The sequence below is a fragment of the Canis lupus genome, chromosome 21, assembly GCF_048164855.1.
Source record: "Canis lupus baileyi chromosome 21, mCanLup2.hap1, whole genome shotgun sequence".
In the NCBI taxonomy this organism is placed as follows: domain Eukaryota; kingdom Metazoa; phylum Chordata; class Mammalia; order Carnivora; family Canidae; genus Canis; species Canis lupus.
The window spans coordinates 19503663-19522594 of record NC_132858.1 but is presented as its reverse complement, the minus strand read 5'-3'; the positions used below and the strand labels follow the sequence as shown (position 1 = coordinate 19522594).

General features: G+C 41.1%; 1 protein-coding gene across 4 annotated transcripts in view; it reads left to right on the top strand.

Moving 5' to 3' along the window:
• Nucleotides 1-18932, top strand: part of MPPED2 (metallophosphoesterase domain containing 2) — a 175359-nt gene that overhangs the window by 72788 nt on the left and 83639 nt on the right. For all 4 annotated transcript variants that reach the window (XM_072790953.1, XM_072790954.1, XM_072790955.1 and 1 more), the window contains exon 4: nt 13028-13253. In XM_072790953.1, coding sequence (XP_072647054.1) covers nt 13028-13253 — 226 coding nt within the window. The remainder of the gene's footprint in view (nt 1-13027; nt 13254-18932) is intronic.

Below are 18932 nucleotides of genomic sequence, written 5' to 3'. Positions count from 1 at the left end.
ATACAGTCCCATACTTGAGGTACTGAGAGTGATGGTTTCATCACATGGATTTAGAGGGGATACAATTCAGTTCATAAAAGACACAAACCTGGGGCACGTGGTGGCTCAGTGGTTGAGTGTCTGCCTTCGGCTCAGGTGGTGATCCTGAGGTCCCTGGGATTGAGTTCTGCATCAGGCCCCTGCAGGGAGCCTCTTCTCCCTCTGCCTCTCTCTATGTGTCTCTCATGAATAAATAAATAACATCTTTAAAAAAAAAAAAAAAGAAGGAAACGTAAAGGTAGGGGAAATCCACACCTTGTCAAAGGGCATGGGTGTGTGTGATATGAGGAGAAAAATGGACATGTACTAAAGCAGTATGTGTTCACCTGACTTCGAATGTTCAGAACCTTTGACTACCTCTGCTCTTTTTTCATTTTATTGTCTTGCTGGGAACAGTGTTCAGCAGATGAGTATGCTCTCCAACTGTGCCGTGATTACCTGGATTCCTTAACATATTTAATTGAATTATTTAAGGAGAGCTGTAAAGAACACCATATGCTTTGAGCACACTATTTATGAGAAAACATGGACTTAGGAAGACCAATGTGAATTTGTCCTGAACTATAGATGTAAGATGTTGAGGGCTAGATCTCTGGCAACTAGAAAACTATGAGGTCTTACTTCATTCGGATTGCTAGAACAAAATACCACAGACTGGGGTTTTTTTACACAACAGAAATTTATTTCTCACAGTTTGGAAGGCTGAGAAGTCCAAGATCAGGGCATCAGCACAGTCAGGTTCTGGTAAGAGCCCTCTTCCTGGTTCCCAGAGAGTGCCCTCCTGCTGTGTCTTCTCATGGTGGAAGAGGCTAGAGAGTTCTAAGGGTCTCATTTATAATCCCATTTGTGGAGGCTCCATCCTTATGACCAGTCATTCACCTGCCAATGATCCCACTTCCAAATACCATCACTCACATTGGGATTAGGATTTCAACGTATGAATTTTGGGGGGACAGAAACATTCAGACCATGACACATGGAAAAGGAACAAAAATGCCAAAGGGAAATAGACCTCCAGTTCCACATCCTGGAACCTTGGACTCCAGGGGCTATAGTAGACTTTGCAAAAAATGCTTTCTTCCTAAGGAATTATACTACCTTGTACTACTTTATCCCAGAGGGGAGGCTTGTGGCACAAGGCCACAAAACTGTTCCTAAGGGAAGAGGTCAGACATTTTTGGAACCAGTGTTTCAATGAAACAAACCTTATCGCTGGGAGACTTCATGATTCCATAGCCCACAGGGAGTCTACTTTGTAGCTCTTGATTATCTGGAATTCTTATTAATAGAAAAATTTGCCAGGAGAAGGGCGGGGGAGCGGGGAGCAGAAACGAAGAAGAAATAAACGTGGTCTCCATTTCCTCCATCTCCTCTCTGTCACTTTTGATGAAAATAACCTTCCCTGAGAGAGTTCTTTTAAAATTTTATTTTTGAAATGCTTCATTAAAACTTTGAATTACAAAATGGGAAAAGTCAATTTTATTGGATCCTAAATTTTGCTTTGTCCAGAGTGCAAATTATTAAAATTGACATAGGATGTGTGTGCAAGGTAATATCCCCTTTCGTGGACTCTTCTCTAAATTTCAAGATATTCTGTAGAGTGGATTAGATTATCCAGTGAGTAGGGACTCTGAAAAGAAAATAGAATTGTGTATTGATGCCTTCAGAAATATTATTTGATGGCAATAAAATATTCTCTGAAATTCCCTTCAGAGGGGAGAAAATGGAGTTTGTTTGCAGTAATTGCATTTTCTAGCATTTGCTCTCATACTTTCCAATATAAGCCAATTGGAACCTGTGATTTGGTTTTGCTTATTGGCAAAAGTACCATGTAAATTGATCTGTGATGCATTTAAAGAAGATGCTTTTGAAAGTTTGGAAATTGAGATGGCTTTTTCTTATTAGATTTCAAGAGTATTAGGGTTCATTTCTATATTTTAGTCTAATGTAATATTAGCCAAATATGTTCTTTTTCAATTTAGTTTTAATCAAGTTCTAGAAGACCATTTTCATCTAGCCCCAGTGGCGCTGTTAAGGCAGAGATTTTATTTCCACTGTCAATCCTCTGTTTCGGCTTCTGTGGACCGGCCCCCTGGAATCACTGCATACTGAAATCCTGCATTCATCTGCCCAAATATTATTTTAGGAGGCAAAAATAATAGTGTTTATTACAAAAGGATTTTTTATTGCTATTGAAGGGTTAAGATGGAAAGGGAACCTAAAATTCTCTTAAAGTGTTCTTTCTTTTAAGGAATATGGTTTTTATGTCAGTGTTATTTTTATTTAATTTTATTTTCATCATATTTAATGGCTGAAAATGTAAACATAGGATTTGCATTTGTTCTTCTAATTATTCAGTAGACTAATTGCCATTCATTTGATAATTAATGCTGGAAGGGGCACCTTTTTCTCAGTTGCTTTTTAAAGGCTTTGTGGCAGAAAAAACAATAATATTCTTCAGCTCACCATAGATTTTGTCAGTCAAGACTACTAGTTCATTAAAGATATTTATTGAATACTCTTTTAAGGGAGAAAGAAGTAGGAGATGGGTCCCTTATCCTGAATGAGGTTGCAATGCAAAACAGAAGACAGACTAAAAATGATGATAATACTAATTATCCTTTATGTGTCAGATTCGTATTAGGTCTCATCTCATTCAGTCTGCACATCCACCCCGGAAAGTAGGATGTACAGTTATCCTCATTTTTTCTGATGGGAAGTATGGAAGTTAAAGAGCATGTTTTGGGGCAGCCTGGGTGGTTCAGCGGTTTAGCGCCACCTATGTGGAGCCAGCTTCTCCCTCTGCCTGTGTCTCTGCCTCTCTCTCTCTCTGTCTCTCATGAATAAATAAATAAAATATATATTTTTTAAAAAAACATGTTTTGAGTTTGAGTTTCAGAGATAATAAGTGACAATCAGGAACATGGTCCCAAATCTGACTCCACAACCCATGATCTTTCCATCTTGCCTTATATCCCTATATGCCAGTATGTTTGAATGATAGAAACATGCACACAGCTGTTTGAGAGGAGACTTGACTGTGTCTTTACCAGTTCTTTTTTGGACTGTCCAGTGGAACCCTGGTTTGGACCAGTTTTCTGAAGCTTGAGGAAGTAGATTAAAAGGTCTTTGAGATATTCTGAGTGTTCAGACAGAAAGTGTTATATGGGGCATAAGCTTTCTCAGCAAGCTGAGGCCTGCATTCATAAATGAGAGATTGGACAAAATACAGTGAAGAATCTACCTGTGGCTCCAGTTGTCCAGCCAGATGGTAATACCCAAGTATAATTGGAGCTGTATTTCAGAGGACAGTTCACCACCACACACACCTTCATATGTACAGCATGCCATGTTGGTCTGAGTGACAACTTAGAGATACTCAGTTGGGAAACAAAGAAGATGTTGTCCTTTGTTTTTACTACCTTGTGGTTGTCTTTTAATATGTATGAGTGTGAATGAGTATGTGTGCCTGTATGTGTGTTTAAATCACAAAAAGTTATGTTGGATTAAAGGTTATTGTTGAGACAGGAAATAGGTGCAAAACAAGTTGCTGCTGAGCAACAGTCAATGCTCTGTGCTGTTTTTATGTCTTTAGTAATCATGGGTGCTAACAGCCTGCTCCCTCGTGCTTTTTACTTCTCAGTACCACATCTGGTGACTATTCAGGTCCAGAAGGGGTCTGCTTTCCTGGGTGGGGGATGGACTTTTGGCTCCTTTCTATGGAATAAGGCTTACAGCATCTTCTGGTACCTTGGGATTCTTTTTATGGAGGAGGCTAAAGAAGAGGAGGGAGCGTTTCAGCTGTGGTGTCTTAACGCTAGCCCTAATTCCTACAGAGGACCACTGGGCTTTCACTCAGCATTCCGTACATTCTCCTGGGTTTCCAGCTCAGCCCTGACATTATTGTAATATAGTTTTCTGTGTTTAATATTTCTTAGACTTGGTTTCCCATTGCAAGCATGGAAGAAACCCTAATGCATGAGTTTCAGAGGAGAAGGTAGCAGTCTGAACCTGCTGTGTGGCTCCATCAGCAAGTGTGAGTATTAACGTTAGAGCTGTCAGGACTTGTGAAAATTAATGGAGCCTGACGGGGGCAGACTGAGGTCAGAGACGGAGCTTGCCCTGATTGAATGTTTCTGGTGGCTTCGCAGCCCAGGCAAGTGAGTGCAAACCGTGGAGCCGAGAGGGATTGCCGGAGGTCCATTCATTCATTTAACAAGTAGACACTGGGCGCCAACCAAATGCCAAGCATTTTTCTAGATGCTGGGAGAACAGTGGGGACAGGTGGGCTCTCCCCACAGAGAACTGATGGAGTCATCTCCCTCACCTCCAGCCTCGCCTCAGCTCTGTTCCGCTATCGACCCCCAGTCTTCCAGGGAAAGGATGTAGATGACACGTCTCCTGAGTCCCTCCCAGAGCCTCATAGCTCTTCCATCCTCGTAGCCACTGGTATTAATATTTTTTTCTTTCATCCTCCTGCAAAATTTTCTGCTTGAACAGTTTTCAAGCCCAAGTTACTCTTAGTCCTCGGTGGAATAGAGAGACATCAAGGGTTTGAACGTTTTCCCTCTCTGCTGGAGTCATGATATTAAAAATACAATAATAATTTTAGGGATCCCTGGGTGGTGCAGCGGTTTGGCGCCTGCCTTTGGCCCAGGGCGCGATCCTGGAGACTCGGGATCGAATCCCACGTCGGGCTCCCGGTGCATGGAGCCTGCTTCTCCCTCTGCCTATGTCTCTGCCTCTCTCTCTCTCTCTGTGACTATCATAAATAAATAAAAATTTAAAAAAAAAAAAATAATTTTAAACAGAAAATATTGCTGCCTTTTATCCACTTTGGGGGTATAACAAGGTCCTCTTATAACACTGGCATTAGGGAGCAGAGTTTTTTTTGGGGGGAGGTGGGGAGCAGAGTTTTAAAACAGGCCCCTGGCACTGCCCCATGCAGGCTGAAGGTTTCAGAACTGGGATTGAATTGTAATATATCTCCTTTGTTTAGAAACAGTCCCGTGATAATAGGTCTGCCTATATATCTGTTTTATTCTTTTTTAATTTCATAAATTAGTTTTCTTCTAGCATACTGGCAAGGGAAAGTGGGCCTAAAGCGCCTTGTGAGTGTGATTTTCCCTGGGTATCTGGAAGCCATTGCGGGTTCTCCTCCTATCTCGTCATCTCTCTGTTTTCTGCTTGCTGCCTAATTAACTTTATTTAATCTGAGTGTTATGCCATACATATTTTTGGTTTCTTTATATATTTGCAGAGTCCAAAATTTAAGGGTTTAGAGGGGAGTGGGCATAGAGATTGGAGATCTTGAAATTTGTCACCTTTATATAACTAGGTTTTCTTTTACCCACAGAACCTGGCAAGCCATGTTTGCTTTGGGATGCTCTCCTTCACAAAGAACTATTGTTGTACTCTGGCTTTTTGTTTTCCTCAGTTTTAGCAGAAATAAATTAGCAATTAGCCTTGTTCATCAGATCCCTGATAAAAATGGGGCTTAGGGAAGGCAGTATTTGGCATTAGCCACACCCTAATGGCCTTTTGGTTACCCCTACTTCCCATACTCCCCATTCATGAGGAATGAAGACTATGAGGCAGGGGTCATCTTCTCACAGGAGTCAAGAAAAGTGACTGTCCTGGAATTGACTTTGGATTTTGATTTGAACAGAACTTAAGTTTTCTAGAGGAATACATTTTATAATGATTTGTGACAGAAAAATAGGTCACGGTTGTATGATACTTAATTCTGAGGGACATTGATTTTTATGGAGGGGAGCAAGCTACCAAGGAATCTTGTTTGGCCACAGCAGTGCTTATATATGTTTATTTTTAAATGGTGATGCGCACGTGTACTGATCCTCACCACCCTCTATTACTTCCACTTGGTCCAATTCACATTTTTGCTTTACCTCTCTGGTCCCTATAGGCATCTGGGCCTATCATCTTGGACTTCTATTCTCCTGTCAAAGTCTCATCTTAGTTCTTATAATATAGTCAACATGTTTTTAAATTCTGGGACCCTACAGAAAGTTGGGCACAGGAGCTTTTCCCTACTCTTTCCCAAGGCCGTGACCTTCTCTTCATTGGGTAGGCTCCCAAATCCTTCTGAGAGCTGGTGGGTAAGAAATTATACCCACAATTTCAGTACCATGTGGGGAATGCCTCAGTTGAGCCAGGATATGTGTTGTCATGGTGTGAAGCTGAAACTGCTTCATGACTCCTGGAGGAGAAATCCATGACATGGCCAGTTCTACTTCGTGATACAAAGGGGAAAGGCCATAGTTGCCAAGAGCTAGGGTGAAGAATTTTTTGTGGATGGACGAGTGGTATGAGGAGGACTGGTGTAAGAGGCAGGTCCTGAGCCAAACTTCATAAGACTTAAAAATTTGGAGGAGCACCTGAGTGGCTCAGATGGTTAAGCGTTTGCCTTCAGCTCAGGTCATGATTCCCAGGTCCTGGATCAAGTCCCACATCGTGCTCCCTGCTCTTCTCCCTCTTTCTCTGCCTGCCCTCCCCCCACTTGTGTTCTCTCTGTCTCTCTCAAATGAATAAATAAAATCTTTTTTAAAAATTGGGGGTCACCCAAAAGAAAACTAGCGCGGGAGGCAGAAGACCTCTCCTTGTCCTGCTTGTGCTTCCAACTTGGCCTGTGATTTTGCTTACCCAATGGTAGCACCTCTCTGGCATTCCATTTCTTCATCAGTAAAATGGAATTGGACAAATCAGTGGTTTTTCTGTTGACTGTTTTTAAGCCAGGGATAGCTCTTCACACGGAATCTTGCCCCAAATTGTAAAACAAAGGAAAGCAATGCTGCTGTGGGGGACACAGGAACAGGTGTGTTGCCTCTGCCTTCATCACTGTCCTCACGTCGCCCTCCTCCAGCCCTGGGGGGGTGGGGGGTGGGGGGGAAGGTTCATGGAGCACAGCTTTCAAATCACCAAATGAGGCTGTCTCTGAAAATCCTGCTGGGTTCATGTGCTGTGACTCATGGGAGTCACTTTCAGTAACACACCCAATGTCCAGAGTTTGGTGAGGAAGGGAGGCTGGCCTTCATACAATTAACTGTGTGCTTTAAAGTTGTTGCGGATTTAGCAGACAGGTGCGTAACAGAAGATCTTAAACTTTTCTAGGCATTCTGTTCCTCTCTATATACTCATAGAAGAGGACCCTATCTGATTCTAGGAAGATACCAGGGGTATTCCAGATGAGTAGTCACTCCTAAGAGATGTTATCGATCCTGCGTTATGCTATTCATTTGCAAATGAGAGGCTGATCCTGGCACATTTTTTGGTAGTCAGTAAATACTAGAAGTGATGGGTAATGACAACAGAAAGAGGGAAGAAATGAGATGTTCACAAGACACGTTTTTCAAAATTAGAATAATCTTGACAGAAGCCACTGGTGTGCGGGTTAAAGGCCTCATACGCCCACCCACCATCCCCTCTAGATCCAGATGCCTTGAGGGCTCTAATAATACTTCTGTTAACTTGAAGGGCACATTAGACCATGCTGGTTTCTACTTTGGAAAATCAAAGTTCTCTTTTCTATCTCCGATGTTTTTCCTTGGGAGTAGTGGCATTGTGCCACTGTGACAAGGGAGTGATCCGATTTATGGATCAACTAATATTTACTTGGTTGGCAACTGGGAAGGGCCATCACTATAACAATCATTACATCACAGCTGATACCTAGTGAGTCATCATTGAACTGCACAAGTTCTTTGAATGTGCCATCTTGTTTAATGTGTACCAAACCTTGGTGGTGGGATTATATTTTCTTTCCCCCATTTAGATTTGAGAAAAGTCCAGTTTAAAAATGGTTTGTTAGAGATTTTTTTGGCTAGACTGAATTTGGAGGCAGAGAATGGAACACTTTGAGAGTCTTAAACTGAGTCACCATATGTCCCTGGAGGCCAATGTGACAGCAGTTTAAACCTTGTCATGTCCCAAAATGATAAGCTCAGTTCCTATAATTCTCCTAAGAAAGCTCCTGACAAATCTTGCAGAAGTTCATTCATTCTTCCGTGTATTCAGCAAATAATAATCATGTGCCTGCCATTTGGAAGGTATTGAACCTGGTACTTTGGGTCAAATACAGAGCCACAAGCCATGATCCACGCTTTCAAGGACTTCACTGTCTAGGGGGTGGGAGACAAGTCATATGCAAAAAGCAAAACTAAGAAAAATAGAGTAAAAAAATAATTAACATGCACTGATTGTTTACTCCATACCATGTATGTGCTTGAAATGAAATTTTATTTCATTTTATCTTGAGCACGGGCTATGAGGTAGTTGCAGTTATTATCCTCATTTTGTGAGCACACTTGACGGAACTTAAGGACCCTGTCCAAGGTCGTGCAGCCAGTGTGTGGGGAAGCCTGCAGCAGAGTCCCTGCTCTTAACCTCGTGCTGCCTCCATCGTTTAAGTTATAATAGTTTTTAAGATTGAATCACAGAGAATAGAAATGTGAAACATACAGAAAGGAAATATTAACTAATATCCATTGAAGTAACTCTGAAGAGGGAGAGTGAAATGAGTCAACTGAGAATGAGACAGGAGGCAAACGGAGCTGAGGAAGAAGAGGAAGGAAAGGAAATGCCACAGAGGAAGGAGGAGAACCCGGGAGTGCAACATCTCGTGTGTCAAGGGGGACAGGAATGTCACTGTGGTGTGATCCAAAGTGCAGCATCTGGTGTCAAGGGGGACAGGAATGTCACTGTGGTGTGATCCATGGAGATGAGAAGTGAGAAAATGTCTGGGCTTTGGCTATTAGGAAGTTATTATTGACATTCTGGGAAAGCTTTGGGAAGAGAATAGAAATGGAAGACAGATTACATGGGAGTAAGTTCTGAGTAGCCATGTGTCTCTAAGTTGTTAATTCTCCTAACAGAGGAGACCATCAGGCAACACAAATGTGGTAAGTGGGCCAGGTATGAGAAGTCATAGGGGCTGGGGAGGTCTGTGGCTGACTGGAGGTCAGTATTGACTGGTCTTCTGATTTTCTAAAAGTAGCTAGAAAATCAGAATTTTTTGCATGGTATCACCTAATTTCTAAATGTTAGTTCAATTCAAAAAACAAAACACAGAACAGCATTGAGGCCAACTGTAATACATCTATGGGCTGTATTTGGCCTACCAGCTGTGAGCTTCTGGAATCCTCTTTCCAGAAATTTAGATGTGAAATGAAGAAGTATCTCAAAGAATAAGCATGGTTTAGGATTGTACATGAGGGGTATGTGTGTGTGTGTTTGTGTGTGTGTGTAAACGACTCCTTGTTTTTGTTTTCTTAGGGTTGGGAAACAATAACTCACTAAGAAGGAGTATTAGATGGAGAGAAAGAGACCCAAAATATTAAAGATAGATGTCTGGAATATTAAAGTGTCAGTGACAGTGGGAAGAATGAGATCAAAAGGCCAATTATTAGAAACATTGAGAAGATGGGCTAATTTCTCACGTTTTATTGTTTTACTTGTTACAGTCATCACTTTGCCATACTTGTGAATTATCTGTATTATTATTTGCTTAATAATTTTCCTAAAATCAACTCTTATTTTAGATGTAAAGAGAGAAGAATGGAGTAGAGATGAAAAATGAAGCCATCTATCATTATTTGTACTGTCAGATTGTATTTCCCAAATATGCATTTTTTTTTTTTTAGATTTTATTTATTTACTCAGGAGAGACACACACAGAGAGAGAGACTGAGACATAGGCAGAGGGAGAAGCAGGCCCCATACAGGGAGCCTGATGTGGGACTTGATCCCAGGTCTCCAGGATCGCGCCCTGGGCCAAAGGCAAGTACTCAACCGCTGAGCCACCCAGGCATCCCCCAAATACACATTTTTAAAACATATAGAACTATTTGATAATTTGTCAAAAGTTTATTTCCATTCCACTTAAAACAATCTTTTATATTGCTAGTAGAACATAGAGCGTGTCTTGGGAAAGATGGAATGCTAGTTAGAGTTCTTTAGGTCATTCGAAGCAAGAATTTTTCCATGTTAAAATAACTGTATATAGCCTTAGTTTTTTTTTTTTTTTTTTACTTACGCAGGTCAACTTCAATGGCCTGATCTGAATAAAATGGATCAAGGCAGGCACCTCTTTGTCTGACAATTTTTAAATGACGCTATTTGAATACCAAGAAGTTTGGAGGTTGACTGCAAAGCCTTCCAAATTAATCTAGCCTTGAAAAAAAAAAATACCATCAGGTAACAGGAGATTTGTCAGCTGCCCTGCATACACTTTTCACATAAAACAATAAAAGTTGGCAGATTATAGATGAAAAGTCAGTTCAGAAAAAAAAAAAAAAAAAAATATATATATATATATTTTTTTTTTTTTTTTTCGATGTGTGTGTGTGTATGAGAGAGAATCTCCTAACACAGGTAACAGAGAATGGAAGCTAGACACTACTACTGGATTCTCAGAAAGAGATGAGTTTGTTGGCAGTGTGTAAACATCCTCACTGTTTCTTCATTTTGGTGGCTACCTTTTTATGCTGCGTCTCCAAAATTTGATTTAAAAGACATGTAAGAGGCCTGTCTTCCTGAAGATTTACTTTGTAGCAGCTTTACTTTCTTTAAAAAAAAAAAAATAGTTCAAAGGAGGGAAAATATAGTTCCTTTGCCTTGTTTCTCAGTCTCACCCATGCCATCCATTCCCGAACCAGACCTCTAAAATGGAAAAAGCAATAAGCCTCTTGCAAGAGCAGTGGTGCATAAAGAAAGGTTTACTTTCTTTATGAAAGTAAGAAAGGTGAGTCCATCATCATGAATGATTAAAAGAGAACTGGGCAGCTATAGCGTGACTTGTACAAATAGGGTTGCTCAAAGACTCATGCGGGTACGACCTACCTTGAAACAGATTACTGTCAAGGAAAATGTTTCAGCCCATTCCAACTTTGGGGGCACAGGTAACCCTAGGGGTGCAGAATCAGGCCAAAGGGGGTCACATAGCCGTGATGTGAGAGTTGTGGAGCATCTCACAAATTTCTAGTGTGTGTGGTGTCAGGATTTATGGCAGGGATCTCTCACCTCTAATACATCTCTCACCCCTATTTTAAGTTCAGGGAATTGTGCGAAATATCGTTCTATCCAATCAGCTTATAATATATGTCACACTCCTTATTGTCTTATGCTAGTGGACATTATAAACTTGTAAAAACGTACATTTGATAGAAGCTTCCTATTTTCTGTGAGCTCTTCACCACAGCCTTAAAACACATCTGAGGCCAAAGGCATGTCGCACAGCCCTGTGCACTAGTAGTCAGGGATATCCATTGACGCTTGGCTACGCTGTTCGTGGTTTCAGATTTCTGCCGTGTTAGTTTTTGACTGCTTTCATCTCTCTCTTAAGCCTCACCTTTAAACCACATGCTATATATGCAATTTCATTACTGATAGAAACCTAAAAATTGAAAGCTAAAGAAAATAGCATTTTAAAGCATATTCTGGTGATCTTAAAAATCATTTCAAGGGCACCTGGGTGGCTCAGTGGGTTAAGCATCCGACTCTTGATTTCGATTCAGGTCATGATCTCAGGGTTGTGAGATTGAGCCCCACATTGGGCTTCCTGCTGAACATGGAGCTTGTCTAAGATTCTCTCTCCCTCTCCCTCTATCCCTTCCCGCCACCCCCACTCATGAGCGTGCACTCTCTCTCTCAAAAAAAAAATCATTTCAATATTAGCAAATAAGTTTGCAGTGCACTGCTGAAATTGAGTACTTCACAGGTCTCCGCAGTTTGCATTGCTGAAGTCCAAGTGCCCCCACTCCCAAAATATAATTTTCTTCCCCACTAAGCTTCATTAATTAAATCATTGACTCTGGCTTGCTGGTAAGGACCAATTCCTACAACAAGTGTATCCAATTTCCTGCTAGTGGTAACTTTCATTCTTCCTGGAATAGCAGGAAACATTAATTTTGCATTGGACCCAGGAGTCTCAGGAAGCTGGAATTATAGGCACCATTGCCCCACCCTTTTCTCCCCTAAAATAAAATGAAATAAAATAAAATGAGCAGCAGCTCTGCAGTGAGGCTTGAGGGATGGGTAATGACAAAGAAGAGAAAAGGGCATTAATTTCAGGATGGGGACAGCTGCCCGGCACTATCTCCCTTTGGATTTTGGTTCTTATAGCATCACGGTGAGTTATTAATATGTATGATCTGTACTTTATTCAAACATTATAAATCTATGCAGAAGTCTGGTGTTTGGGTTTTCCTTTATAGCTTTCATTCTTCTTCCCAGAATTATCTCATTTTGATCGGGAAACTTTTGCATAAAAAGCACACACCGAGAACTCACATTTCCATACCATAAATATTAAAAGGGGGTTAAGCTTTACAGTTTCTTCTCCCATCCCAATGGGAGGAAAGTTAGCCTTCTAATCAGGGGGCCATTATTAATGTTCTTTTTATTCGCAAGCCACAAGGTAAATTTTAACTTACAATATGAAATCGTACTATGTAGTTCCTTTCATTTATGTGAATTGTGGAATGCTTGGCTAGGCCATGTCTTTTATATGATATACTACAAATATACTTTTGAAGGATATACTACAAATCCAGCAGTTATTTGAGTTGTTAAGAACAGTTGGTTGGCTTATATTTTGAGGACCAAACCAAGTCCAGACCTTTTTTAAGGATCGTGATTAAAGTGCTTTTCGCAGGATAATTATAAAGTACGGATTCATCACAGTGTAGATTCATCACAGTGAATCTGGAACATACAGAAGAGAGAAATGGAACCAGAGAGTGGAATGTCTTTTTAGTAGCTTTTAAGCTTCTTAGCAGCTTCCTCTCTCCTGTTTATTGTCATTTTTTGCTGGCATAAAGGCATAGTCATAAATTTTGGTTCCCATGGAAATATAAAGGAATGCGTGAGCTATTTCATTTGGGTATACTGTCTGCTAATCACACGGTCTCGGCTGTTGTACTTCGTGATGGGAAATGAACGTGCTAATTGGTACTCTTTTTTCTTATTTCAGGAAACCTGCCATATGAATATAAAATAGTGATTGCTGGGAATCATGAACTGACATTTGATAAGGAATTCATGGCAGACCTTGTTAAACAGGACTACTACCGTTTCCCCTCTGTGTCCAAATTGAAACCAGAGGACTTTGACAACGTTCAGTCCCTCCTGACAAACAGTATTTACTTACAAGACTCGGAGGTAACAGTGAAGGGATTCAGGATATACGGGGCACCTTGGTAAGTGCTCAATGGAACAATCTTCCCCTTCATTTTTTTTTTTTTTTTTTTTTTTTTTTTAGCTCAATGCTAAGAAATCATGGTGCAGACTTAAGGTGCTTTCAATGAAGAGGCTAAGGGTGGAAAGAAAGCTTATTGCTACGTGTCTAACACAACACATATTGTGGCTGGAAAGAGCAGAGCTTGTTGTTTTCATCGTGGTGCAGATCTCCTTAGGCAAGATCAGTGGATGTAGGGTGCTGGTAGATGCATCTATGCTTATGTGACTGGGGCTGCATGTGCATCTGTGGGACACAGAAGGATTTGGGGGAAGGTCACCGCGTTACCCTTCGTGCAGATTCAGCTACTCCGAACATTCCATCAGCCTTAGGTAACTCATTTCCCTCTCATTTTACACTGGAACCCCTCGTAAAATATCTGGCTTAGATTAGGCTTTCTCAAACCTTGCTACACATCAGAATCACCTGACCCAACTCAGAAGAAATACAGATTTTGAAGCCATCCCCCCAGAGACTCTGATTCTCCTTCCTGAGGTAGAGCCCAGCAATTTGTATTTTTAAAGCTCCCCAGAGGAGACTGAGGCACAGTCAGCTTGAAAGTAACAGATTGAGACTCGGTGCTGAAAATTCTAGCATGGAGCTCTAGAAAACTTGAAACAGGCATGGATTCTTTGGGACCAGAGAGGAACCATTTTGATCTTGTCTCTATCATTTGTCTGTTATATGGCTTTGGAGACACTGATTCTCTGAGGATGAGCCTCAGTTTCCACATCTCTAAGCCTATGGAGATAATACCTACTTTAGAGGATTATTATGAGGATTAAATTAGGTGATGTTTGTAACGGATGTGGAAGAGTGCCGGGTGGTTTATTTAGGATAATAATTATCATTTTCTGGCCTTGGTTCTGCCCCTAAGTATTTATGTGAACTTGAGCCTCCAAACCAGTTTCTTCATCTTCAAAATGGGAGTTTTAGACTGGAAGAGCAATATCAGAGGAGTCTTGGATTTTTACTTATTTATATATCTATTTTTTCGGAGCTCTGTGTGTATATGAAGCAGAGAGCCAACCTTTACTTACCCAACCTGGAGAAGAGTCCCAGCCCTGCGCTAGGATTTACATATAAGGCTGGAGGAGGGCAAATAGCATGACTTTAGCTATGGCCATCCCACTCCATAGTTTGTTCTCTGTAGAATAGAAAGTTGAGATAGTTTCTCAAGAGTTGATCTTTTTTTTCCAGCTTTACTAGTTGGTATCCAGAAGGACTGATGAGTGAATACACGAAATATATTTCATTTTAAAATCAACCCAACAAAAGATTGTGAACTCTTACTAGAGACTATATGCCAGGCATTGTTCTAAGTCTATCTTTTATCTCATTTTCCTCACTTTCCTTTTATCTCATGCCTTTAAGAAATGTGACGCTATTATGATTCTCATTTAGCAGGTGAAAAAACTCAGGCACAGAAAGGTTAAGTAACTGTTCAGGGATCACCAAGACCCTGAGCGGCGGCATCCTAATTTTGAGTCTGACTACAGGGTGCATGCTATGACAGGTGGTAGTGGTGTGGTAATTGGTGGTTAGAATCCACGGTGGTTATATCCAGCTTCGTTAATGTACATCAAGTAATGGTTTTTATGTGTGAGAAGGTGGTAAAGGGCAGGAGAACAAACAGGAGAAATTGGTGGTCCTATCAAATTGTAATCTGAAAACCGGTCTCAAAGTAACCTAGGATGTATTAGCATTTCTGAGCAAAGGGCTGGAGAGGGAGCTTTTCCATTCTCAGAGCTCCCTCCTTAATGACTATGCAGTAGTTGAGGCATGACTTCTGATTGGCAGAGAAGCTCTACATGGAGTTACGATCATTTTTTTTAACACTTGAAGATGATATTTGAAACCTTCTCGAAGGCACGGAACATAGAAGGCTGTTCCTGAACAAGCCACACTTTCAGAGATCTAAACATTGATAGTTGCTGAAATGATGATAGCAAACTCCATCCACTATCTGAGCAGATTCAAATCTGTATAGGATAAGGTTTAGCTAAACCAGTTGACGGCTGTGATGAATGAGGGAGTGAGTGATTTTGGATCCAGAGGCAGATCTTGCAGCATGTCAAGAAATAAAAAAAAGCAAAAGAAAAAATTTTAAAAAACACAGTAATTCAAATATGTGATGTGATGGAGTATAATCCATTTTTGATGTTGCTAAAAACTTCAGACAGTGTTTATATTTGATCTGAATTGATGTCATTCAAAAATTGCTTGTTTTAATATTGGAGAGCAAGAAGGTGGGCAGGATGCGTCTTCTGACATGTTATCCTAAAGTTGTCTTTACACATAATTTGTTGGGATTTCCAGAAAATTTAAACTATTTCCTGCCTCACACTTCCTTACAATAAAGGAGATCTTTACATGGAATCTGTGTCACCCATAGGAATTGCTGGTACTTTGTCTTTTGACTAAGAATACAGAGGTTGGTGAAGAGCAAATTTCAATTTCAATATGTATTTTGGAGCTATCGGTAAATTGGGTCTCACTGTGAAGATATTTTGTTAAAATTAATAAAATAAGATGAAAACAGAGGGAGGCAAACCATAAAGAGACTCCTAACTCTAGGAAACAAACTGAGGATTGCTCGAGGGGAGGTGGGTGCGGGGAATGGGTAACTGGGTGATGGGCATGAAGGAGAGCACTTGACGTAATGAGCACTGGGTGTTACATGCGACTGATGAACCACTAAGTTCTAACCCTGAAACTAATAGTACAATATATGTCAACTAAGTTGAGTTTAAATTTAAAAAGTTTAAAAAATTAATATTCCCAGGACTGCTGATAATCTGAACATTCATTTGTGAATGCCCACGCTAGCTTTTCTGTGCAGAGAGCACAGATTTTCCTAGCTCTGCCACTTATTCAGCCGTGGCACCTTGGGTGAGTGTCTGAACATCTCCCTGTCTCTGTTTTCTCACTTTTAAAGTGGGAGATAGCAACATTAGTTCTTTCATATGGTTCCTATGAGGATAAATAAGTTAATGTATCTGCAGCACCCCAAAGACACAGAGGAGGTATCTAATAAGTGTGAGCTACTACTGATACAGGGCGGTTAGTCTTTCAAATCTACTTTATACCTTTGTCCATCTTCATACGAAGGCTGTTGCACTAGGAGTCAGATGGGGTGCCTTCTAGCTTAAATTCAGGCTCTGCTGATTGAGTGACATGAGGCAAATCACCAAGCTTCTATATTTGTGAACTAGGGCCAACGAGGTCGGCCTCAGTATCTCTCCTCCACTGCGCACTTAAATTTGGTCACCAAAGTTAACATTTTCAAAAAGTATCCATATTACCAGGACATGCTTGATTATTTTAATATCTTGTACACTTTGTAACCACTATCACTATTAAGAATTTGACTAGAAGCAAAGTTTGGGAGGGTTTGTACCAGAGCTACCACTTTCCCACCTTCAGAAATTAGGTTTCTCCATCCCTGAGATTCACCCACAGGTGAATGCCTGCTTACTAGCCAATTAGTTATTCTAGCCCCAAAATAATCTAAATGGGTTTAAGGTTGATTCCTGGGCTTTTCCAGTGAATTTTGATATTACTAGGGTCTTAATTTCAAAACAGAAGCCAAAATAAGATCCTTGATATAAGGATTTCCATCTTGTCGTGGGTTTCTCAGAGGTGATGGCCATCCAACCAGGAAGATTGCTGTAACTCATGTATTTTAAGAATGTGGATCGTGACTTGCTTTCAGTATAGAAAAGGAGTATCAGTTCATATTCATTACAGTGTTTTAACTTGCAGCACAGCCGAAAGCTTCCTAAAGATGAGGGAAAATTAAAGCAATGTCTCTAATTTACAGTTTAGCAGGAAGCTGTACGTGGAGAAGAATGTACAGCATTCAAAGGATCCGTGTGTGTTTGCAATAGGAGTGCACGGTGGTACTTCTGAGGTTCCCGAGGAAGAGGATCTGGGTGTGGTTCGATGGGTCTGGGGAAATTCAGTAGCCTGCCTACACCAAAGAAGATGTAAGCGGGCTGCCTTGTCCCCTTGGAAGGAGGGCAAGAGCTGACCAGTTCCAGAAAGCACCCCCACTGCAGGAGGCCTCTTGGCAGGTTCTGTGGCTTCTGAATATATTCCTTCACCGTCTTGTTCTTCCCAGTATCTTGAAGAAAGGAAGCAGGCATGAGGTATTAGCATCTTTGGATGTATCAGCCCAGACACAGCTTTTCTGAATTTCGCATATTATGTTTTTTTTCTCTCTTTCTTTGGGGGAGAAGAAGAGGGTCTTGTGTTGTCAGGCAGGTAGGTCTGCCTAGGACTTCGGGGCCACCACAGGAAAGCTTCTGGATTTCTTGTATCCCTGTTGTTGGTTTCCTGCTGCCACCATGGTTCCTGATTGCCTGTCTGTGTTGTCTTTTCCAAAGGCTGAGGATGGCTTGAAAGAGGAGGCAAAATTTGAATCTGCTTGTCTGGCCAGGGTAGGGGGGGAGGTGGAATTTTGAAATCAGCTCTATATTTTGGATTATTGGATCTATAACCAGCAGCTTAGTACTAGCAGGCTTCAGTAAACTCACTTGTGGGACTTGCCATTTAAAAATCAACCCCTTGGGGATCCCTGGGTGGCTCAGTGGTTTAGCGCCTGCTTTTGGCCCAGGACATGATCCTGGAGTCCCGGGATCAAGTCCTACATCGGGCTCCCAGCATGGAGCCTGCTTCTCCCTCTGCCTGTGTCTCTGCCCCTCTCTCTCTCTCTCTCTATGTCTATCAGGAATAAATCAATAAAATATTTAGAGATAAATAAATAAATAAATAAATAAATAAATAAATAAATAAAATCAACCCCTGCCCCTTCGGGTTTTTTTTTTTTTTTTTTTTGGTGGTTTTTCTTGTTTGTTTGTTCGTTTTGGTTTTGTTTCAATTGCTCTTTTGTTTGTTTTTTTAAAGATTTTATTTATTCATGAGAAGAGAGAGAGAGAGAGACAGGCAGAGGGAGAAGCAGGCTCCATGCAGGGAGCCGGACGTGGGACTCGATCCTGGGACTCCAGGATCATGCCCTGGACTGAAGATGGTACTAAACCAGCTGAGCCACCCAGGCTGCCCTCCCTCAGTTGCTCTTTTGATACTAAGATGCTGTGTTGAAAAAAAAATCGAGGTACTAATTGATCAGGAGCCAAACTGCAAACAGTAGAAATAAGCCCACATTGACCCAAGCAGAGCATCGTGTGGTTCAGCAGTGGCTGCACCTCGTTCCCCTCTTGAGCAGAAATGCAGGGCTGCCTCCCGTGGCTTTTAATGAGTATGAGCGGAGCTTTCCGATGTCCAGGAATTTGATCTGTCTAAGACCACAGGGTCAGGGACAAAGAACACGCTTTTTCATGTTACAGTAGACCCAGGTGTAATTTGTCAGATTTAGTAACTGTGGAGGAAGTGCCTAAACTTCTGTGGCAGGAAAATTAGATGGGGCCTACCTAGACAGTGGAATTCTGAAATGGCTGCAGTAACAAGAGAAAGCCCGTTGAGTTGCATCTGCAAAGGGAGCCTGAGCAGAATGTTTTCTTCCCCTCCTCCCTGCCTCTCATTTCAGGTCCACAAACATGTTGAGTTCATTCATTCATTCATTTAGATATAATTTTCTCAGCATTTTTACAAGTGGGAGTTAAGTGTTGATGCCACTCTC